This window comes from Myripristis murdjan, chromosome 3 (genome assembly GCF_902150065.1).
Source record: "Myripristis murdjan chromosome 3, fMyrMur1.1, whole genome shotgun sequence".
NCBI lineage: Eukaryota > Metazoa > Chordata > Actinopteri > Holocentriformes > Holocentridae > Myripristis > Myripristis murdjan.
In genome coordinates this window covers 24,149,951-24,174,085 of record NC_043982.1, presented here as the reverse complement: position 1 = coordinate 24,174,085, position 24,135 = coordinate 24,149,951, and the positions used below count along the sequence as shown (strand labels likewise).

General features: G+C 42.8%; 1 protein-coding gene across 1 annotated transcript in view; it reads left to right on the top strand.

Moving 5' to 3' along the window:
* sema4bb (sema domain, immunoglobulin domain (Ig), transmembrane domain (TM) and short cytoplasmic domain, (semaphorin) 4Bb) overlaps nt 1-24,135 on the top strand; it is a 47,258-nt gene that overhangs the window by 17,225 nt on the left and 5,898 nt on the right. The window contains exons 3-9 of the mRNA XM_030048296.1: nt 12,444-12,604; nt 13,030-13,092; nt 14,039-14,137; nt 16,095-16,206; nt 16,778-16,894; nt 17,491-17,648; nt 23,071-23,252. Coding sequence (XP_029904156.1) covers nt 12,444-12,604; nt 13,030-13,092; nt 14,039-14,137; nt 16,095-16,206; nt 16,778-16,894; nt 17,491-17,648; nt 23,071-23,252 — 892 coding nt within the window. The remainder of the gene's footprint in view (nt 1-12,443; nt 12,605-13,029; nt 13,093-14,038; nt 14,138-16,094; nt 16,207-16,777; nt 16,895-17,490; nt 17,649-23,070; nt 23,253-24,135) is intronic.

The window sequence follows — 24,135 nt, the reverse complement described above, 5'->3', positions numbered from 1 at the left end:
GGCCTTTTTCCTTGAAAGGCATCCCTTTTCCCTTTTCTCTTACTTCTCCGCTCTCTCTCCCTCCTTCTCTTCTAATGAGCAGGCTAATCTCCCATGTTTAGTGAGGTGAGGTTTGGTGGGTGCTGTAGAGGGACAGCTTGTCTGTTTTTCACTCTCTTGTGCAAAGAGGCAGCCCAAGTGATCATGGGACTTTAAGCAGAGAGCAAACCGTTTGGCATACTGTATGTATTCCTGTTAATGGCTCAGATAATCAGTTTAAAAAAACATGATACCCATTTCATAGCAGCCAGGTTATGTCTAAAAATTCACTTTGAGCATTTATGAAGGAGTTAAGCTGTGCAGATGAAAAGATCAATGCACATAATTAAGCAAGTTAAAGTGTTTTCCATGTCTGATGTCTTTTAGATTTGACTCGTTCATGAACTTTACCCATGTCACCCTTTTTTAATAATAACAGTCCTAGTACAGCATTTTTCAAAACCAAGTGCTTCATAGAGAAGAAGAAAATAGTTGTAAAAATGGTCAAAAGTAAGAATTAAAACTAATAATGTAAAAGTGAAGTTAACAATAAAACAAACAAAATGAAAAATCAGTTTTAAGTTGTTTTTTTTTTTTTTCTGTGTCCAGTTACTTTTTACTATGAATTAATTTCTTAATGAATTTGTTGTGATTAACATACTAAAAATACCCGGCATTTCATGATATTCAGCTTTTAACGTCATCTTTTGCCCATATAGTGTGTTTAGTCAGTATGAGTTAGAGAGAGGAACATTTTGTTTTTCATGGTTTCTTAGTAGTTTTTGAGGGACACACAGCACATTTTTTGTTCATTTCCAATAATTATGCACATTTTTGTCCCCCCACCAGACTAAAATCTGAAATAAATAAATAAGAAATAAACTTAGAGTTGTATTTAGAGTAAAGTAGAGTAGTAGTAGTAGTAGTAGTAGTAGTGGTACAAGTAGTATGTAGCATAGTATTATGCTCAGTTGTGTTGATATTTAAATTTCAACATCCTATTTTGATAATTTCTGCTTTCCCATAATAATATAATATGCCTTCCCATACAGAGTAACAGATTACAGATTAGATTACTTGGGTATGACGTGCATCACAAGTCTTGAACCGGATTTCAGATCAGTGACATTACAAGTTGGTGATGGAGCGACATTGTTGCACCAGTCAGACGACTCGTTACATTTATTTATCATTTATCAGATCATCATATTTATTTATTTTTCTGAAAAACATGTTCAGGAAGGAAGACTTTCAGTGTTATCGCTTTCACACAAGCTGTTAGTGATTGAAAAAACAAATCCAAATACTCCCTCTAGCAAGACAGCTAAACTGCTAAGCATGCTGTGTATGTCCAGCGTACACAGTGTCCGTTCCCATTTACGTTTGGTCTACGTTCAGCGGATATTGTGCGCTTTCTCTCATGCATGCTAATCCAATGACCTTGGCAGTGTGTGGATTGCTGCGCAGAAAGAGGGTTAGGGAGGGAGTGAGGGGGCGTCAGGCCAAATACTCGTGAGGTTTTAGACATGCTCCGATGCCCACCCAAAACCCGGCAAGGACACGCCCACTGATCCTGAAAGAGAAGCAGTCTGTGGCTTCCTGCAGAGGTGGCATTCACAAGTGCCTGCATATAGCGTCACAACAGCCGCAACAATGGAGCATAATTACAGCACATCAACTCTGTCCAGTTCAGACATTTTAATGGCTTCATCACCTCCACGCTCCAGGGAATGTACAGAAAAGTCTAGTCCACACAGATTTTGATAAAGCAGAGTTGATGTGGAGAAATGCACAAGCAGCAAGAAGAAGCAGCAATGCCAAAAACTGCCTTTTATGACAGGCCAAATATGGATTTTCATAGTGTGATGCTGCATTTAGCATTGACACGGTTTTTGAGTGCCTTAGGAGAGCCTGACTTTTTAAACACCTTCAGGTGTTGGCTATGAATCCGTCTGAATCACTCTCAAAGGGAAATCACACTCAAAGTAGCTTCCCACATTATATTATGTTACAATATGACTCTTGTAACAGATGCTTCTTATTGCACTGTTTTGCTTTGTGTCCACATTGCTGTCAGAGAGAAAGCAGCCCACCTTTTCCAAAGCATTCAGCATGGAGCGTGGAATAAATACATCACCTTGTACTGTTGTAACTCTTAGAACTGATTTTAGGATAGCAGCTGCTATCAACAACATACATGCGCACACACACACACACACACACACACACACACAAACAGTATTTAGTAGGCATTAGTTTGACATGATGAGCAGCGTTCTTCAATTCACAATCCAAAGAACCAGGTAGCTTTCAGGTGTTTGTTGGTTTGTCCTTGGTGCTAATCAATATTAACAATTTTTCTGTGGTCGTGGATTTTAAAAATTCAAAAAGTGATTCTCTCTTGATATCTGTGTGTAATGTTGATGCTGAACTGTACCACTAACGCTGGATATATCCATACAGTGATGAGCTGATGCAAAGGAGCATCTTCATAAGACTATGATGAGTTGATAACTTCTGAAACAACAGTGTGGTCACATGGATATATTGTTGCCTTTTCATTAATGATAACAATTAATTAGTTCATTAATCTTCTTGAAAAATGGTATAAAATGGGGCGTGGGGGTAAGAAAATGATAGTCAGCGAGTTGTAGAATTCGCCAAAGACACAAACAAGAAAGTTGGCTCGTCTTTAGACTGATCATATCCTCAGATTTTGATTTGTCACTTCCTTTTAGCAAAGAACTGAAGATACTAGACACCAGAATGTCATCTGGGCACATCAAACAAATCTGATGATCAGTGAGGGAGAAGGAATCTCTCCTCTCTGTTGTAGTACGTTTTGTATGCTGATAAAACAGCATTTTTACATAACAATCTTTACAAAATGGTTTTTAATGGTGAAGAATAGGCAGGGGCATAACATATAACCAAATGCCCTGTCTGATTTAATATACTACTCAGTATGGAAATACTTTATAGATAAAATTTAAAAGCAATAAACGCAGTACAGATAAATACGCGTTAAATGCCTTCAGTTTCCCTTTGACTTGAGCCAGAATTTAAATGGTTAACCGTGGCTGTATCATGTATCTTTCATAAGGAGTCCAAACCCAGGCTTTCCTGACTCCCCTCCAGCATATTAATACACTCCACATGCCTTTATTTCTGCTTGTGTGTGTGTGGGTGTATTGTGCAAAATGAGTGCATACATAAGAAAAATAAAAGAGATTGAGGTGTGGGTCCCTGCGTGACCCGTACCTCTGCCAGGCTATAAATTATACTGTCCGTCTCTGCTTTATCTGGTTTCTGTGGCTCTGCCTGCACATTTAATTCCCCTCCCACACAGTCACCCTGACAGGGGCGCTACAGGGGCTGCATAAGAGAGTTGAAGGATTTCTTTTAAGTCACTTTTTTTTGGGGTAGAAATCTTGTCTTTTGTCAGATGCATGAGCTCATTCTTGAATTGGCTTGATCGGTAATGCCCAGTGACAATCTACCAATGCTGGCGAGCATAAAACTGATGGATTTAAAGAAGCTGAGAAAAAGCCGTGGTCCTTGTTGGTATGAATGACACCTCTGGTCAGGGATGGAGAGTTCGTAAGGCCATTAGGCCAGAGGTGGGATCTTTGACACCAAGCTAGAGCAGAATTACCGTTAAAAGCCAAAATTCAGAGGGCCTGGAGATGCTGAGCCCATCTGGCTACTGGCAGCAGTATCACTGTAGCAAAAGTGATAATACACTTACCTGCTCTTATTGAAATAAATCTGTCAGTGGCACAGCAAGAATCAAAGCGCAACAGCCGTGCTTGACTAAAGAGATGATCTCTGCATCCGCATGTGCAGTCAAATCCTTATAGTGTATTAATTTGGTTTGTCTGTTGACATTTGCTGCATGGTTTGTACATTTAGTATGTTCATTTGGTGTGTATGTGTGCATGCTTGTGTGTGTGTTAAAGGCCAGCAGCAATGAGTTTACATTAATTACACCTATGCACTTGACCATGTCTCTGCCTTAGTTACTTTGTGCTGTTTTAGTTGAGAGCAGTAGACCCTGTGTGACCGCAGCCTGCTCTTCCCATCAAGGACCTCTCCAGAGACAGACACACACACACATGCATGCACACAGGGTGACAGACTAGTGTATCTGTGCTGCGGTAGCACTCCCAAGACCCCCCCCACACACGCCAATCCAAAGTGAATGCACTCAGAAAACTACGTAATGCTTTATCCTTTGAAACGAGTCATTGCAAAGGATATTTCATCGGGATTCTAGCTCTCGCCAAATCCATGTGCAAGTATGTGTAAGCCAACTGGATTTAGACACACTGTTTGCAGCACAAACACAGATGACATTTTGTCTGTTAAGTCCACTTGGCTAAGCCGTAGCTATCTCATGTCTCATCCAGCCAATCTTTGTTTGGTGTGTTTATCCTGACATAGATAACTACCAGAATAAAGAAAACACTTGAGGGGATAGAAACCATATTCAGATACCGAATGACAGCAATCGCACATTAAGTTTCCTTAACACTGGAAACTGCAGTCAGCTGGCTTTTTTTTTTTTTTTTTTTTTTTTTTTTTTTTTTTTTAGTTGAGAATTGAAATATCTCACCTTGCAAAATGTCTTGGAAGGAAATTTGCTTGTGTTTCTCCATGGTTTGCCATGTTTGATCTTTTGTTGTTACTGTATGCATGTTGTTTTTCTGTCATTTTGGCCGGGATTCCCTTGCAAAAGAGATTATTAATCCCAGTGCGATTTTTGCATTTATCCCTAATATCTCTAATATCCCTAAAGTCTGTTGGCCTTGTTTGTGTTAACTTTGGGAGTCACCTGTACCGGAGAACAGATGGAGCAGCCAGGGGCCGAGTGTATGTGGAAATCAGATTCCAGTGATATCTTCTCTATCTCGCTCTCTCTCATCAGGGAATACAGAGGGAGGGAGAGTTGAGTTAAGGGGGCGCTGGCAGCCCACACATAACAAGCGCAGGCAGGCCTGGTTTGGATTGTGGGCGGAGAAATTGCACCAGCTCAATGTGTTAGTCTCTCTGTCTCTCCCTCTCTTTGCCTCTGTCTCACTTTCTCACTAAAAAGTCACTGTCTGTCTCTCTCTCTCTCTCTCTCCCTCTCCCTCAGTCGCTCTGTATCGCTCACCCTAATGCCACATATTCACAGTCACCGTCTCTCTCTCTGGTCTAGCATCCAGGAGCTGGTGGGCTTTCAGTGGTGACAGACAGACAGTCGCACTCCACCGCTCCTCTGTTTTGAGTGGGAGGGCTGGTTGGTGGGTGCCAGCCCAGAGTGCATCAGGATGACACCTAAGAGCCGATAATTACAGAGCAGCACACCATGTCCTTGTTCTCTGCTTTTTGTGGCATGCAGTGTTTTATGCACTTACCTCATCGTTGTTATGTGTTTTGTATGTAAGTGTGTGTTTGTCTGTGTCATTTTTCAGCATTTTCCAGGAAACTGTTCCTCACTTCTAATAAATATGTCTAACCTCCCCACCCCCCGACCAACCCCAATCAGACCTTTTGCTGCTGTTGTTGTTGTTTTCCTGCTTCCAAGCTTGTGTGTGTGTGTGTGTGTATGTGGATGTGTGTGTGCATGTGGAACACTGTGTCACCATTAACTCCTCTTGGCAGTGTAATTCTCACACACAGCAAGCACTAGACTTATAGACTGTAAATATGTGCCTATTATCTGCAAGGTGCAGTGTTTGTGCCGCATTTGTACATTGTGTGCACACATACACACTCAAATACAAACAGAAAGGCATAGAAACACACACACACACACAGGCCCCACCATTATCCCCTGTGTGTACACAACACATGCACAAAACAACACAACACGTGTGTAAGTCATCAAGGTAAAGTCACTGTGGGCCAGCTTTTCAGATAGGCATCACTGTCTTTCTAGAGCTGAATAGCTGCTTTAGTGCTTTCTGCCTTTTGTTTACTGTCCTGTAAAGGCTGATTTTCTCTGTCCCACTTTCTGTCTCCTTCTGTGTTTGAGCACTATAGAGGACTAGTCCTGTCGGGGTCGGGCCGGGTTCAGACAAAAATTTTGAAATGACACTCGGGTTCAGCTCAGTCACATCAGCTGAACAATAAATAGGCAGCAAACAGTTTTTTTTTTAACTTGAGCTTCTAATTTCTGCTGATGACATTGCATAATGTGTGTGTATGTTAAAACAACCGACCTATAACCTATAAAACAATGCCAGGGTGTCATTTGCACCCTGATTACACATGTAATCAAAGTAAACAGGCATCTGTAACCATGGTAACAACATTGCATGGAAGGGCAACACAACTCAGTGCTTCAGCTTGCATTAAGTGCATCGGGGTTGGACTTGGGTCGGGCTCAGGCAGAAATATGCGGCCTGAACTGCACTCTTTGGAGTACACAGAAGTGCCACGCGCGCAACACTCCCATAAAACTGAAAATTAAACAGAAGAATTTACTCCTTTTAATGCAGGTGTTTCTGGCACAGCTCCATCTTGACAGACTAAACTTTCTCGGTCAAAATTGGGATCGTATATGTTAAATCTGTTTAAGTGTATGGTTTTGTTTTGTTTGTTTGTTAACTCTAATTTTTCAGAACATCAACAGAACAAAACATTACCCCACCACACCCCAACCCTCATCATACTTATGCGAGGCATGCTTACACAAGAGCAAAGAGCAAGGCAAGGGCTGTTCATTGTGTTCTTGTGTAGCAAAATGTGCAGCTGACAGATTGTAACACAATACGAATGTCTTATCGCAGTATCACACATCTCAGGCAGGGGCACTAAATGAAAATTACCGGTAAAGAAGCAAACAAAAAAGATGTCATTTTGTTAGTCCCTGGGTTCAGTGACAAATTTTGAGGCGAATCTAGCAGAATTAATTTGGTGGCCACAGGCACAAATCTACCACAGATTCTGGTAGATCTGTGCCTGCAGAAGTCGATCCATGTTTGTGTGCCATATAAGCAAACAATTTACATTAGTGAAGAGCTTACATCTGCGTAGGTGTGCCTTGCATATGGGGTATGTAACCCCTTAATGTGCTCACTTATCAGAGGTCTGTGTCCTCTGAGTGAGTAGACAAAAGTGTTTATGTGCTGACGTGGCTAGCAAAGTAGCAATGGGCTCCACTTGGCAGGTAAAGGTCACTCTGACAGTGAAACACCCATCAATGTGGATGAACTATCAAGGGGACCAACGTTATTACGACTTCGAAGTGACTTCTATCAGGGGCTCTAGTACCTGCATAAAATCCTTTGTCAAAATATGTCAAACCGAGCCTTGAAGATGTGCACTGTTGATGCTTTTGCTGGTACTGGGAAGAGAGTTTTTTGATGAATGTGTGTCTTGCGTATGTAAGATAAGCGGAACACAGTGTGAGATGGATATCAGCCATCCCCTCCTCTCCGCTCCTCTGCATTGCTCCAGCCTGGCTACAAGCAAGTCCCTTTGTCCCCAATGCCCCCTTGCCTTGTGACTTGGCTCATGCCGCTTTAGTAAATCTGGGGCATGTTTACGGTCAGTCCTTTTTAGGAGCGTCTGGGCAGACATACACCTACGAAGCAGCCAATCAATCACCGCACCCTTGGTGTGCTCGGCTGCTTAACAAGAAGCGGTAGATCTTGCCTTCTTTTATCCTGAAATATGATGCCTGGCAAAAATCTGGCATGTATATTATTATGCAGCGATTGTGTCTGCAAGCCAGCACCCTCCGATGATATCTTAGTTGCCTCTCTGTTGAGTAAGCACACACACTGGGCACACAACAGCGGTGAGAATGAGAGGATACAGTGGCATGGAAATCTTAATTGATGCCCCTGTACTAGTTTTGAGCTCTGGTTACTCAGCAGTATTAACAAAAAGTCTGATTTTGTTAGAATCATGTATCACTTACCTCACCAGTCCTGCAGAAACCCTGTATTTTGAAGAGGAAATTCACTTTTCAGCCTTTGGGACTGAATTATTTCCCCTCCATTGACACTCAAGCCATTATTGAAATTTTGTAATGCAATTATAGGTTTGCTTCCTCCTGTAGTCATTAAACATTTTATGCATGTGGAAGACAGTTTCCACTATCACACTGAGTCATATCAAACATTCAGAATTGGAGATATGAGGTGTCATTTAGACTCCAAAATGCTTTTACCTAATATGTTTTCATATCATTTCAAAAGTTTGAAGACACTTGGATGTGCTCAGGGCCAGAATGATTTCTCTTCCTATAAAAACAAACATATTTATGATCACAGAGCAGCTGCTCTCTTTTTTCTTCCTTAGCTGCCTTTACCTCCACATGGCTATGCTAAGATCATTTCTGTGGTAGAGTGGCCTGGAAAATGCCTTTCATTTCATTTAATTGATTGTCGAATGGATATTATGTGCCAGTGGAGAAAAGACTTTCAATTACTTCATGTTAGTATTGCCTAATTGTTAAATGACTGAGTTGGGAGCAGCCCTGATCTTGCAACTGTAAACATTCTCAAAATGATAAAACAGTTTCCCAGAATTTCAGTAACCCATTAGGTTGCTGAACTATGCCGTTAGATCCAAATTAGGCTACTGGCCAATTTCTTTCGGGTGCTTACATGATAAAAAGTTCTTGTGGGTTTTAATGAATATGGTGAGTGAGTCATAATTTACTCAGTATGGCTTCCAGCAACAAATAGCTTAAGAACCTGCGGTGTAAAAAAAAATGCAGCATGTTAGTTTTAGCAGTGAAGTAGCCGTATTAATGGTAGGTGTGATGCGATGAGCGTTAGCAGAGGTTGAGGCCTCAGCTTGGGGACAGCCAGCTGATTAAACAGTCGGGTGATGAATGGACCCAGAGCCTGGCTGTGAAATGGCTACACTGGCCTGTAATTGCAGCAGTTCCCAGTGGAGCTGCAGCATTCTGCCAAAAGCATGTCAAAACGCACAACTGAACTGCGCAGAGTCATCCAAAGAACCACACCTCCCTACCACACTGAAGTAAAAAAGAAAGCATTGCTTGTCTGCAGCTCTGATCCAGCACTGATGTTTATGACTGCTAAAGTAACAACCTTTTTCTCTGATCCAAAATCCTTCTCCAAGTACTTTTGAAAATATTTTTCCCCCCTCTGCACATTTTCTGATAGATTATCATCGCTCTCCAATCTTCCTGGTTACCACAACTCCCACTCAGTACCGCTCAACCCCCTCCCTAAGTAGCCTCGGACTGCTCTCGGAGTAAAAGTTTCATGAGTTTGCTCTCCTCTGCTCGTTATTCCATTGTCTGTCTAAGAGGATGTCACTGTGATTTATGTCAGAGAGTTTTAATATGCTGAGGGAAGGCTGTTTTTGGTTCCAGTGAATGGCGAAAACCCAGGGGAGCCATGACAGTCAAGCTATGATATGTCCCCCTGTTGAGAGGAGAGATGGCACTCTTTTGTCTGCCAACTCCAGGATCCACTGGGACTAAGTATAGCTCCTTTTATAAGCTGAATTAAGCTAGACCTCTTGCAATCATTTAAGAACATTTTAACAAACTTAATTTACTTAGAAACAAAACTACAGCCATTTCATCCCTGACAAAGGAAAACGTCGTTTTTTTTGTGTGGCCAAAGAATGACAAAAGGAGGTCTTTATTTATTTATTTATTTATTTATTTAGTTTGTATCCCCTTCTTCTCACCCTCTGTGATTTTAATGAGAGGCCTCCTCTTCATTGACTCCAGATGTCATGATGTTTTAAACAGAATGAAGGCTGTTGATCTGGAAAGGGCCTAAGATTTGATTTTGGACAAGATGTGGCTTGTGCAGCTGGGTTTTACTCCCACAAGGGGAAGATAATCATCTGCCAAAGTGCCTTGAGTGTTAGATGAACCATTTGTTTGCAAGCATATGGAAGAGTTTAAGTCGTGGGTTGTAAACATTTATTGCAGTTTATTGGGTCCATTTGCATGACAGTCCAATGCACCACCTGGTGTGCTGAAGATAAACTTTCTGATGGTGTCTTTTCATGCTGTCAAATATCTTGAAATTTGAATTCAATTTGGTGGTTGTACATGGAGGGAGGGCTGTAAACGATTTTACTGCAGCAAATATTAGTGTTTACGACCTCAGATACAAGCCAGTAATCGTATTTGGACAAGCAAATGGAGTCCACGACCCAGGCTTTTTAGCTTTGGGAGCACATTGAGTATATTTAATATGTTTGAAATAGGAGGCAATAGATAAACATTTACAGAGATGGTCAAAAATGCAAAGGGCATGAAATGTGTAAGCAGGGGATACACAAATATTTGGTTGCGTTGCGTATAACCAGCATCTGTTTATTTCTCTGTGTTGAGTTTGCAGCCACCCTCTCCGTTACATGTCTGAGAACATACTTGTTAGTCTTATTGATACATTCTAAGTGATAAGATCTACTCAACCAGGGAACAAATGGGCCATGAACCTTGCAGATCCCGAATAAGCCACTTCTCAGACAATCCTGGATTCAGATTTTTTTTTTCCATCAGGTCTGTTTTTAGTAGTTTTTCACATGTCAAATCACAGTGAACACTGGCAAGTTGTCAGACTTATCAGCTGTTCCAAAAACCTCCAGCAAAAATCAGTTTAAATCGTTTGAAACCCCACTTTCACAGTGGAATGCAGTTAAATGCCTTTATTGCAGGTGACTGCTGCTGCCACTGTAGATGTTCCTAAAGTGTTTTGGAGGCCATGAAAAATGTGTGTAGATGAGAACCATATATTAAATCCTCAGTGTGGTTCATCACAAGAACTTATTGAGGCTGCACGGAGGGAGTGATGTGGGAAAGAGTTACTCATTTGACTTATGGCCCTGTGCTTGGAGATCCATTTTAACAGGTTTGCCTGGCAGCAGAATGAAGTGGATTTAGATTGCTGTGAGTCGAAAGAGGCTTTTAACCTGCTGCCAGCGCAGAGCAGAGAGAGTACCAGCCAGGACAGGAAAGTGTTGACATGGCTCATTGGCATACATATGGCATGTCCTGATGGAGCAAGCTGCTGGCTGCCACTGTGCGAGGCGGATAAAAGAAGGAGTGGACAGTTATCTCCAGGAGCAATGAAAGACAGATATGGCACCTGCGCAATGAGAATTTTCAACAGTCTGCTAAACACACCACCGTGCATGTGGGGGTCCATGGGACATGATGCCTTCCCAGACCTTATTGTTTCCTACCACACTAGTGACAGCCATTGTCTTGAAACCTGATGGAGACGTGCTTGCTGGGCTAACTCTGTGTCTGAATCACTGCCCCCTGTTGTAGGGGAGGTCATCATGCAGGTTAGACCCATATTAAAGCTGCAGTAGTCAGTATTGCCAAGGGATGATTTAAATAAGGGCCGTTTAGACTCAGCCGATGAAAATGTGGAACAAGCACATGACATAATTTATTAAGGACTCGGAGTCTACATGATTCTCACAGTCATCCAAGCATTACATCATGTGCTCATCCCACTCATGAAGTCAGTTGAGTCCAAACCGCAGAACTTAAATGGAGGAAAACTGTTTGCTGTGGGCATTTGGCTGGTACAGAATAAAATGCTGATTTTGGCTAGTTTCTATGGTGACAACGCACATCAGTAGGGACATAAAGTGTGTCACATTAGCTTGAGAACTGAGAGGATATGCTGCTTTGCTGAAATCAGTGTTGATAGCTACTGCCAGTCGGTCCAACAATCCTTGGTTCTCCTCCAGCAGTGAGGCAACAGAGATGGCGCACAAGATGCTCCTCTGTGCTCCAGACTCCACCAGGCGTTTGGTCGGTGCAAAACCTTTCAGCTCAACGAGATAGTGACTTACCAGTTAGTTTATAAGGCCGTTAGCCCGATACAGTGGCTACAGCTCTTTGCAGTGGCAACGATACACATAACAATGGCGGCTGTTCTTCCAACCCACTGCTGTGTTGATTTGAATGGGAAAGCCCATTCTACTGCATTCAAGTTCTGTGGCCTAACTGGTTATCATTTAAATCATCCCCTGGCAGTTTTGAATAGTAATGGAGCCTGATGGTTGTATCTCTTGGAGTTTAACTTGGTTGATAAAACACAGGTTTTGCCTCACCTAATTTCCTGACCTCTAATTCCTAGGGAATCAATTTACTGCCAAAATGGGCACAGCTTAACAGGAATTACATGCTTATGTTTTCTAGCATGCATTCAAACAAAAGAATACAAAACTCCCTCAAGTGTGGAAAAGGCTGTCCTAACAACTTTGCTGTGTTGTGAAAGTACCACCGTGTTGTGAATGTAATTGAGAAGATGTACGTGTATGTGTGTACGTGTATGTGTGTGTGTGTGTGTGTGTGTTAGTCCATACTCATGCATATTCCCAGCATCACAACATGCTCTGTTCCTTTCTGTTTCTCTCTGTGCCGCTCAGCTATTTGATAATAATCTCCGGTGTATTTTCTTTTCTGCTCCCAGATGCAAAGGAGAGGTCGGCCAAGAGATTCTCAGTGGATGGCGTCTTCAATTACACCTCTCTGCTGCTGAGCCAGGAGGACGACATGCTGTATGTTGGAGCCAGAGAGGCGCTGTTCGCCCTCAGCCTGTCCGACATCAGCAAGACCAAACTGCAGAAGAATGTATGTCAAAATACACAAACATTATTGCACATTATATCTATTTAGTCCATCTAACCATATTCATACTTGTGCTCCAAATGAATACTGGCAATGTGGCATTCGTGTATTTACTTAGGTAATAATTGTTTTTAATTAAAGTCTGAGGTTCCACAGACATATCCATAGATGTGCTTTGTGTGTTGCATATCACTGCTTATTATGCAATAATTAATAGCTGGGAACATTGCTAAGTTAAATTCCTGTAAAATGCAGAAGCCAATCGTTTGACTCAACCCGGGACAGAACAGTTTGTGGGTAGTCCCGCTGAATATTTTTGTTTATGGTATGCAACTGAACCTCCAGACACCAAATATCCAGACGTTCTACAACTAGCATACCAGTAGTTTCCCGTAGTTTGTATGACTTACTCAGTTCTCTTTTTTCAGCTGACATGGGGCACTCCTGCTGGAAAGAGAGAGGAGTGCAGCTTTAAAGGGAAGAACCTAGAGGTAAGGGATGCCTTTACACCTACGACTAACCCCAAAGATAAGGAAAATATCTCATAAAATGAGGGATATGTAACAAGATCGAGATTGAAATCATGTTTTTTTTTATGGTGTGCTTTACATTGATTCAAACCCTAAGAGGCAAAAGCCAATAAGACATTCTAAATGATTTATCTTGGGGAATAAGTGTCCTTCAGCACGACACTGAATTATCTACCAGATCCAGGGCTGCTGGTCTATAGCAGACCCTGACCTCTGAGGGAGGCGAGTGAAAGGAGAATTTCTCCATGGGGAGAGAGTACCAAGGTCATCATATTGTGAAGCACTGCTGTCCTTTTGTGAATATTTTTGCTCAGTAAGAGTCATGAGAAGCTTGCACGCTGCCCTGAAGTCCAATGCCCTATGAGGACTGCCCTTTTGGAGGAATCCATTGAGATCTGTGTTGACAAACCTTTCCACCAGTTACAAATAGAGTCCTAATGTGTGTAGACTCACTTGGGAATTGCTCTTTTCTTTTTTTGCAACTGTGCACTGCTTCTCTCTGGTTGTCTGCTACCTTGTTGTCATGCCAGCTGTTGTATCCCTAGGCGACAAGCCCCGGTAATCTGTGTACTGCAATGTACAACTTGGGCCTTTGTATCACAGCAAGCTCACTCAGCAATTGTTGTGTGATGCCAGGAAATTTTCCCAGCGATGCTTCCATAATGGGAGCATTTTTCTGTACTGTATATAATTTGTATTGATCAAATTTTTATGAACTCTTTGTGTTGATTGGTCTAAAAGACTCTTAATATTTAAGCTTAAGGGCTATTTCAGAGTGAGGCATGGATTTTAGGAAACTGAACAGAGCTCTCAAGATAACCATCCCACTCTTTTATCATATTCAGTTGTGAAGAATTTCTAATACATTGCTAGACCTCTCATGCTCTCCATTTGTTCCCCAATCCAGACTGATTGCTTCAATTATATCAAAATCCTGCTGCGGCTTAACAGCACTCATCTTTATGTGTGCGGGACCTATGCCTTCAGCCCTATCTGCGCCTACATAGTAAGTGATGACTTCTCACTCTACTCATTATTAGCCGTCAAAGCTCAATTTTTGTTCACGTCACTAAAAATGACCCTTGATTGTTGTCTCCTTCCTTTCTGTTAGCCCCACGTCGAATAGTTTGCGGGTTTCTTGTGTTCATAGGGAATCAAACTCTTTTATCTAACATGTCAGTGTTGGAGCTCTTGTTATTTCAGCTCTACAAATTTTTTTCTAAAGAATTTCAGCAAGACAGGTCAATAGGGGGCATAAGGGCTTGGTGGTTCCCAGTGACTGTGAAGCAGTCGATTCAGGGAGTCCTTATGCGTTTTTCTAGCAGAGAAGTACTTGGGAATGACATAGATTCCAGTGATTGGGGGCAATTAAGCCTAGAGATCAACCCTTAAAGCCAGGAATTAAACTCTTCCCTTTGACGTCAGAGCGAAAGAATAATATTGAGACGTTCCAGATAGAGGAGGACTTGGCAGGACTGTAGGTCCTGAACTGGGATTCCAAGCATCTCTCAGCCTAGCTGGTCCAGGATGTTTGGCCTCCCACTTACCATCATGTTGACAGACTGCAGAACAGAGTCTGTGTGTAACCCAGAACATTCCCCCAGACTAGACACTCTTACAATGCAATAACAATAATAAACTTTTATTTTGATAGTACTTTTCAAAACAACCACAAAAGGTTTTATAGACAATATATCTGTAACAAATGTAAGCAAAGGATAAGTGATAAAAATGACATGTAAACTGAAAAACTAGCCTTAAGTAGGACAAATTATGATAATATATGGGAAACCTTTTGACAAGATTTAGATGCTCAAGAGTAGCTGTCAATATTCGTTTATACATCATGACCAAAAAGCGAAATGCTTGGATCATTCAGACGGATTTTGACGCAGTTTGTTTGTTGCAGACAAACTTCCAGTGTCAGTCCCAAATATGAATGTTGGGAACAACTAACAGACGTGTTTGCCCCTTGTAGTTTGACCTAATCAAAGAACAGTGATGTGGTGTCTGGGACACCCTACAGCACCCTGATGAAAAGTCGAGCATGTCAGAGTATATACACTCAAATTATACAGTGAGCTTCTTGTTTCAGGAAAGCATTATCTAACATTATCTTAGTTTTTTGATTGCCCCATTGATGTTTGTTGTCGCTGAGCGGGAGCCTGTAGCACATCAATATCAGGGTCAATACTCAAGCAACCGGTGAAATGATGGTCTCTACATCTGAGGATCATGTCAGATAATATGTAAATAGGACCTAGGTTACAAAACAGTGAACTTGTCCTTTTTTGAGTAATCGTAAGTGATAAAATGTACTTATTTTATGGACTGTGGATCCATAAATTCTGAAAACAAAATCTCAGTCTGTCATAAATGAAGTCAAATCAAATCAACGGCATGAAACATAACTTTGTACATTTCTCATGCGAACAAATGATGCACAGGAGCAGAACTCCTTTGCAACTGAAGTGCTAGTGCAGCACTCTTTGAAACCATATTTTGACAGAGTGCTTTTTTTGGTGTTTATGCCTATTTTACTCTATTTTTACTCTCTCTCCTAAACAAGCCTCGCAAGTACAGATGCATGTTGTTCAAATGAACTGACCATCCAGCTTCAGAGCTAAGTTCTCATTTTCTCAACTATTGGAATAATGCTTGTTGCCTATGATTAGCCTACTTAGGGCACTATATGCTAAAGTCTTAGCATACACAGTGGACAGAGCTAACCACAGGGCTCAGATGATTTTAGTTGCAATCCTGTCTTCACATACCGGCCACAGTGACCAGTGAGCCGAACTCTTTAAATGTTGCTGTAGTGTTGTAAGCACGGTGTACAAAAGATAAAGAGCAGAGAAAGAGCCTGAGGTCACTGAGTTTGAAATTCACTCACTGTACTCTTACTGTAAGTGGAATTTAATTGGAATGTGCCTGAGGGACATTTGGTGTTTGTCTGTTTCCAGAATACGTCAACATTCTCACTGGAGAGAGACGAAGTGGGTGAAGTTGTGATGGAGGATGGACGCAGTCGCTGCCCCTTCAACCCAGAGTACAAATCCACCGCCATCATAGTTGGTACATAGCGCTGCACACGTTTCTGTCTGTATTATTTTAAACCATTTCAAAGAGGATGAGCTTAACAGTGAGTGGCTTCCCTTTAGACGGAGGCTAATGGCTGTTGAAACAGAACTGCTTGTTTCCAGCATGCCTACTTTGATGTAAGCCTGCAGCTTGGAGTCAGTCATGATCCTGATGAATCTGTTGTATGGTTAAATGTCTCGCTCTAAAAACAGGCACCAAGAGACATTTTTTGCATTTTTGTTATTTAGCAAACATCAGTAAATAATTGAGCCAGATATGATTGAGAGAAATTAATTGTCTTTTCTTTCACTGCAACTTTTCTGTCAAGGTGGTCTAACTTCAAGGTGGTCCAACTTCTGACTAGTGATTTTTTTTTTTTTTTTTAAACTTCACTTCAGTGAGCGCTCTCTCTAAATAATCTGTTTTATTGCGGTTCTGTTAGCTCACTGAGATAACTTTAAAGTTTGTGTATTAGTGTACACACACCTGAATTAATTTCTTGCAGTATTTGACTGATAGAGTGATAACATCTTGGGTCTTGTCATTTTCTTTTGTTTTCTTCCAGATGGAGAGTTGTACACCGGTACTGTCAGCAATTTCCAGGGGAATGAACCTGTCATTTACAAGAGTCTTGGTCAGGCAACTGCCTTGAAGACAGAAAACTCTTTAAACTGGCTGCAAGGTACATTTGCCCTTTAAGATGGTAATCTGTGAGTTTTTTCCCCCATACATCTTCCACTCTGTACCCAACAGAGCAGATAAGCTCCAGAAAGTAGCAATCATTAGCGAGGCACAGTCACTAATGCACGCAGACTGAGAGCAAAGAGAAGCGCTCTCAGATTGCAGGAGCTGGGTCCTATCAGTCGCCGCACATGCACATCAAAACAGCCTCAGCTGGCTGGCACTGGTTTTGCCAGAGCAAGCCGCACTTTGCTCACAATTAAGACCTCTCTTGTCTTTTGATCTCTGGGTAATTCATGCAGAGTGCCCCTGCTGAGGCATCTGAGTACAATTATACAAGGGATACTGTTTCCTCTGCTCTTCTTGGGTTGTATGATACAGCTCCTAGCTTTGGCTTCTGACTTCTTTCCAGGCTAATTATCATACATTGTTTTTGTCTGAACAAAAAGCGATGGAACACCTGAGGAAACAGTTTCTTTGCAGAGATAATACAGGAGTAAGATGGTCGGGAAAGCAATCAAGTCATCTGTTTTTCACCACATGTTGTTTTGACTGAGTGTTTTTTTTTTTTTTTTTTTTTTTTGTCTTTTCTGACAGATCCAGTCTTTGTTGGGTCAGCTTACATTGAGGAGAGTCAGCCAATAGGCAACTCTGTGGGCGACGACGACAAGATTTACTTCTTCTTTAGCGAGGCGGGAAAAGAATTTGACTTCTTTGACAACACCATTGTGTCGAGGATTGCTCGCGTGTGTAAGGTAAGACACCTGGGGACCGGGCGGGATCAGGGCTCGCAGCGGCCTTGTAAAAGCAAGAGGCACAGCAGAGCTCCATTTCCTACCTTTAATCCCAGTACAATTGCCCTGAAACAAGGAGGGTCAGTTTCATGTCAAATCACATGTATGGTAACATTTAACTGCATGTCATGCCTTTTGTAGGTAGAGTGGAAATATTCCAGTGGTGCACGTGTGCTTTTTTTTTGTTTGTTTGTTTGACTTTGTTTGCGTTTCTAAGCAGGACTTGATGCAAACACCCTTTCCACAGATTTGATTTTCCCCTTTCCAGAATCATTCTCTCCTCCCTCCCTCGCCTGCCTCCCTGCCTGCTCCCGCCTTTTCCTCTGCAATGTCATCTCCCCCTCTTTCCATCTCCCTCACAATGTCAGCTGCACTCGTCCATCCCTCCAGCTCTTTCCCTTTCTCCACCAGCGCTTTGAGCTTTGCAGGCATTATTAGTATTCAAGGGTGCTTCGCAGCAATATGAAATGCTTTTCCTCCCTACTATATGGCCTGTTTTTGTTGCAGGCAAAGCGTGCAAACTTGAGCACCCCCCAGAATTTGCTTAGATCATTTCAACCGCAGTGACTCCTCTCCCACCCCCTCCTCAACGGTTTAGTTTGGTCAGTCACCCTGAATAATCAGCGCCAGACCTTATCCCTTTTCACCTGCCATCAGATCAATTAAATGGCTATAAAGCTGCTTGATACGCGTGCTCAAGACTCAGCATCCCCTATTGACTGATGTCTCTTGTTCACGGAGGCGGTAATGTGAGTAATCGTGGGGACAGCATGTAATCTTAAGTGACAGCTTAATGACTTAGTCCTGCTAGGCCTTGGCACTCGGTACTGCAACACCTCTCCCAGCCAGCGGAGCACCTCCTGGGCTCCATATATGGAAATCAGTGACAGAAATGCCCCCAGACTCTGGCAACTTACTGCAGATGAGCTGTGCAGTGGAGACAGGAGAATGGCTTCCACTGCTCTATAGATTGCCTGTTTTTAATTGGAATGCAGCAGCCCCCTTTCCCTGGCTGATGCCTTTTCAGATGCTATTATATGGGAGTACAGTAGTCTTGCAGGTGGCGCATTCTCTGGTTTGCTGGGTGAACGCGTAAGAATATTGACAGATAAATGCTGAATGATGACACAGTTTTCTGTCCATTTCCCGTTCAAAGGCACGCTGTCTTTGTCCTTATTATCGAGCGTTTGCTGAGGAAGCCCGTTTTCCTCATGACAGCACGCATCACCCAGTTAATTTTTGATATTTTGATCTCAGAATTTCATACACCACAGATGTCAAATCATTTCCCATTCAAACCACTGCGTTGCGCCCTCATCAATTTGCTGTGAGTGAGCAACTGATTGCATAAAGAGATGAATTGAAGCAGGCTATTGTCCTAAGCACATTTATACAGAAGAGCTGATACAGTGTGTACATTTTTTTTTCCTCAAAATGCTGTACCACAGCTGAATACACACCCTGTTTACTCCCTCAGTGAGCAATGAGTGCTGAACTCAGATTAGGGTTAGGTAACACAGAGGTATGAAGGCTCCTCCCTGTTAGTGGGCTCTGTATCTTTAACACACTTTTGTGGGAAGTGAGAGAGAGAAAACATTCACTCACTTTTCTCAGTAGCAGACAAAGGCAAATGATGTTTGAATTTGATTTCATATATTTGCACAACATGAGGGTGTGTTTGATTTATCTTGCACAACATTAAATTGCCAATAAAGAGGGCATGTCACTTGTCAGATAAGATAAATCAAAGCCTCCCTGTTTTTAATATTTGTTGCGGTGATCCAACTACTGTTTTGCCCACGTTTGCCAAATCACCGCTACCGAGTTGTTTTCCTCTCTTCTCGCTTCCCCCTTCCTTGTCTGTCCCCCTCACTCCCTCTTTCCACTCCCTTTTTCTTTTGTTTATTCAGGTGTGCACATCGAGGGACCGTGGAAAGGAGGCAGATTTTGAACAATGTGTGGCACCATTTTGCTCAACCTTTTTGTTCATCCACTATTGACACTACTTTCCAGGTTGACAGCTGAATCTTAGAAGGCGAAGTGAAGAATGCGAATTTCAGAGAAAAATATACCAAAGGGTGTAAGACGGCAAAAAGGAGCTGGCATATTTTGGAGGGCAGCTATCAAGGGGAGTGGTCTCTGTGATTGAATGCCTGAGTCCAGCAGTTAGAGAGCTACTGAGCTGTGCAGCGGAGCATGGCAACAATGGCAGGGGACAGCTGAGAGAGCAGGAATGTGGTCTCCTCATTATGTGGACAGGCTACTACAGCAGCCTAGTAATTGGCTCCCAGGCTCTGCATCAGTCCCATGTGGTTTTACCTCGCCATTCAACAAGATGATTGTTTCTGTTTAACAGCTACCCGGAGGAGGAAGCAGGGCTTGAATAGTTTTACATTTATTATCTCCTCAAGGGTGATCCACTCCTCATGTTTTTACGTAGGAGATGTTCTGGGCTTTGGAGGTCTTGCTGCTAGGATAGTTTGGATGTGAGGCATACCCTCAAGAGCCAGGCAAACTGTCTTGAGGCTGGGAGAGACCCGTTGTTGTAGTCGTCGTCCTCCTCCTCCTCCTCCTCCTCCTCCTCCTCCTCCTCCTCCTGTGTTTTCCACATGCCTGGTTGTTTTTTTAGACGACTGCTCTCAGAGTGTGTTTACAAGTGCTTTGATAATCATTGGCGCCTGATAACTGTGTTTTTTTTTTTTTTTTGAATAGTTCATGACAGCCTGAAAGGAGAGCGAATGCTTCCATCTTACAGCTCGAGAAGCAAACCACAGATCTTTAATTCAAAGCTGTAATACATGACTAATTGTTGTTTATTATCCATTTTGCCATCTCCTCCTTCAAAGATGGATTGGTGTTTTGCGCTAATGCATCTTTTATGTGGAGAGCTTGTTTCCTGCCCCCACAATTTATTGTCAAAATATCCTTTGGTAGACAAATACACCACACATATGCCAAGTGAGAGAAAAGGGTTTCAAAAATTTGATTTGCACCGTAACAAAGAATTCTGGTTTGGACATGACTGAGATTTGTCTATCTTATTTCTTCAAAAAGAGTCTGTTAGTGACAGCCAACACTTGCAGCGTCCCTCATTTGGCCTCACTGCCTCTCTCCAAAGGACAGGGAGGGGATTGCAGCCCAGATTATAAAACAATCGGTCTGTCTCAATCGAAGGGCTAGATGACTACTAGGTCGCAGCCTACGGTGCCCACGTAGGAGGCGTCCGACGTAGGTGCCGATATCAAGTTTACCGGAACTAAAAGTTTAGTGAATTGGGACGGTGTAGCCTGCGGAGGATTCCTACGTCATTATTATCGAGGCTTCCCGAAGCGCTTTCGAGTGATGCAGCATAAAATGCAGACGTAGGTTTCGGAGGTGTGTCACTGAACACCTGTGCATGAAACAAAACGATAAGCAGCTTCAGCGCTCTCAAGATGGACAACATTGATTCTGTAGTTTTATGTATTTTATTTTATTTTGTCTTCATGAAGATGCAGAAAATTAAGATAATTGTTACACCTCACCTCAATTGCAACAGACTATCCCAATTAAAGTAATTGTACACATGGCTACATTGTAACATACCTGATGCGCTGATGGTTGCTATGGAAACATCATGCATAATGCCTATCTAACTCATCTAGCTAAACTTGCATTTACAGGCGTTGTTCGGATACAGTTAACAGCTAAACCGAATCTGTGGTGGTAATTATAGGCATGAAAACTTATCAAAACGTCATGATGTAAACATTAAGACTGTCTAAAACATGCTTAATAATTCCAGCAATAGTTGCTGATCCAGAAATTCAACTGGACCGAAAGGTACCCTGGGAAGTAAGCTGTAATGTCGGCTGCGAAGCATCGTGGAGGTGTATCTGGCAAATTAGTCAAAAATAGGCTGGATCTGTCGGCTGCATTTGCAGGACCCCACGCGGTAAAATTGAATTGGGACAGCACTTGTCGCGCCGCCGTGACGTAAGCAGCCTACAAATACGACCAAGGAAGCGTACAGCCTTTGAATTGCAGAGCCAGTGGTTCTCAGTCCTGCCCTGCGTTCCAATATTCATACTACCATACTATTTAGTAGGGGAAAAAAAGAATTAGCATGCATATTTCATACTAAACTACATACTTTGTAAGGGCAGCTGCAGTACATACTAAAAGTAAAAAGTATGCGATTTGGAACGCAGGGCGTGTCCCAGGGACACAGAGCGCTGCTGGTTTTCTGTCCTATCAGCGTGTTAATTAGCGTATTGATCTGAAAATAAGACGACCCCGATTTTAAGACGACCCATCTTTTTCAAGACCCTTTTTTGGAAATATACTTTTTATATGGACATTCTGCGACACCAGCCCATGCTAGCTTTAAACTCAGTGCGGGGTATGTTGAGCTCTGTGGCAACTTCAGGTGCTTTTTGCTGCATCACAGCCCTCGTAACGGGCAGTCCTTCACTACGTTTCTCATTCACAAAATCGCACACCCTCCTGTCAGTCTCGTTGAATCGACCAGTTTTTGGACCACGAAAACCCCTTCTCTGGCTGTGGGCATTTTTTAGCTCTTCTTTCTGAGACCGCCACCGTCTCACATTGCACTCAGGGCCAGCGTTAAGGGATGTTTATTTACCTTGACAGTTTTGGAGGTAACTTCAGAAAGCGTCCAACTGACAGCCGGAGCGGCATGTCAGCTGGCTGCCACATTCAACCGGGTGGCGGCGCACACCGGCCGGCCCACCTGATGCCGGTTGGTGCCTCGGTCGGCACCACGCCCACCCGGTCAGGTCTGCCGGATCTGACAGGTGCGCGGCGCACACAGACTGCCATACCTTTCATCATAAATCAACTGTTCATACGCGGCTGCAGCAGCACCATGGACAGCGACACAGACAACATGGTTGATTACTGATTGCGCAATGCGGCCATTCGCCGGTAATCGCGCTGCGCGCATTAAATGATTTTGCGGAGGCAGGAGGAAAGTTGCATGATTTACGTTGTATCCACGTTCGCGTGCTGCGTGCGTGACCGTTCATGTGCTCGTGCATGAACGCCCGTACCGTGCTGGAGCACACCCCTTCCAACAGTGCCAGAGAGGGGGAAGTGTACTGTATTCAAGCACGGAACATATGCAAGTACAATACATGTGTATTTGCTTAGACCCCCAATATTAGACGAGGGCGTTTTTTCAGGGCATTTTCAATGGAAAAAATATCGTCTTATATTCAGATCAATACGGTAAATTCACCCTGCAACCCAGGTGCAAATCAGTCCCTGATTAGATGAGAATGAAGGCTAGCAGAGCTCTGGGTGCTGAGAACCGCTGCAAGAGGCCAGCTGTGTGGATTTTTTTTTTTACCCACGACAGTTACCCTTGTAACTGTCTTTGCAGGGGGATAAGGGAGGCGAGCGGGTGCTGCAGAAGAAGTGGACCACGTTCCTGAAGGCCCAACTCCTGTGTTCCCTTCCCGATGACGGCTTCCCGTTCAACATCATCCAAGACATGTTTGTCCTGAAGCCCATGGGAGACAGCTGGGAGAACACAGTTTTTTATGGGGTCTTCACCTCCCAATGGTAAGAGAGGAGTGGAAGCAGATGGCTTGATTATGTCATTGTGTAAGGACACACCTTATTGAATTTTGAGCCTTTGCAGTTAATGAATAAATGTGCACTAAAACTACTTGCATGCCTGCATGCAAGCACACAAGGAAGGATCCGTGCACACCCTCACTGCATGTACCAAATGCAAATACAGTATGTGTGTAGCTGGCACGCTCGCACACACACCCCAACTAGAATCAAGTTAGATGCCAGTTCTAATTTAAAATCTACACACCCAAACCTGGCAAGCTGCCATCCTTCTGACTCTGCCCCTCTGGATTTAGAACAGCTGTAATGAGCTTTAACACAGGTTCGTGCAACCCTCCCTGTCTAACGAAGGCACCAACAAAATCAAGGTTTAAATATGGAAATTATTCAAGCATCCATTCTATAACTGTTCTCCAGTGAGACGTGGCTCCAATTTGTCCATAGAAATTATGTCACCAACTGTTGCAGATAAGACAGAGACTGCATGGGTAGAAAGGGATTGTATGGAAGCAATGCAGCACATTTCTAACATACACTTAAACATTATCCTGGTAAGATCTCAGTACGTTTTGCATTTAGAGTTAAGTCTTTTAGCTAATGTGTTTATCCAGCGCAACTAATAATGAGCTCAGCATTGGAGTCTGTGAGCTTCATTTTTTGGATCACAAACACTGTAAACAAATGAGTCCAACAGTGAGCGCTGTAGTGCTCTGATCATCTTCCTGTGACCCAGAATGATGTGAAAGAGTGGAGCATGAGGAAAATAAATTAGAAAAATAGGCGCAAAGCAGAAAGTTTGGTGTGAAGAAAGATGTTTTAAAATAGTTCACATCACTACAGTATGTACCAGGACAGTGCACCATCTGTG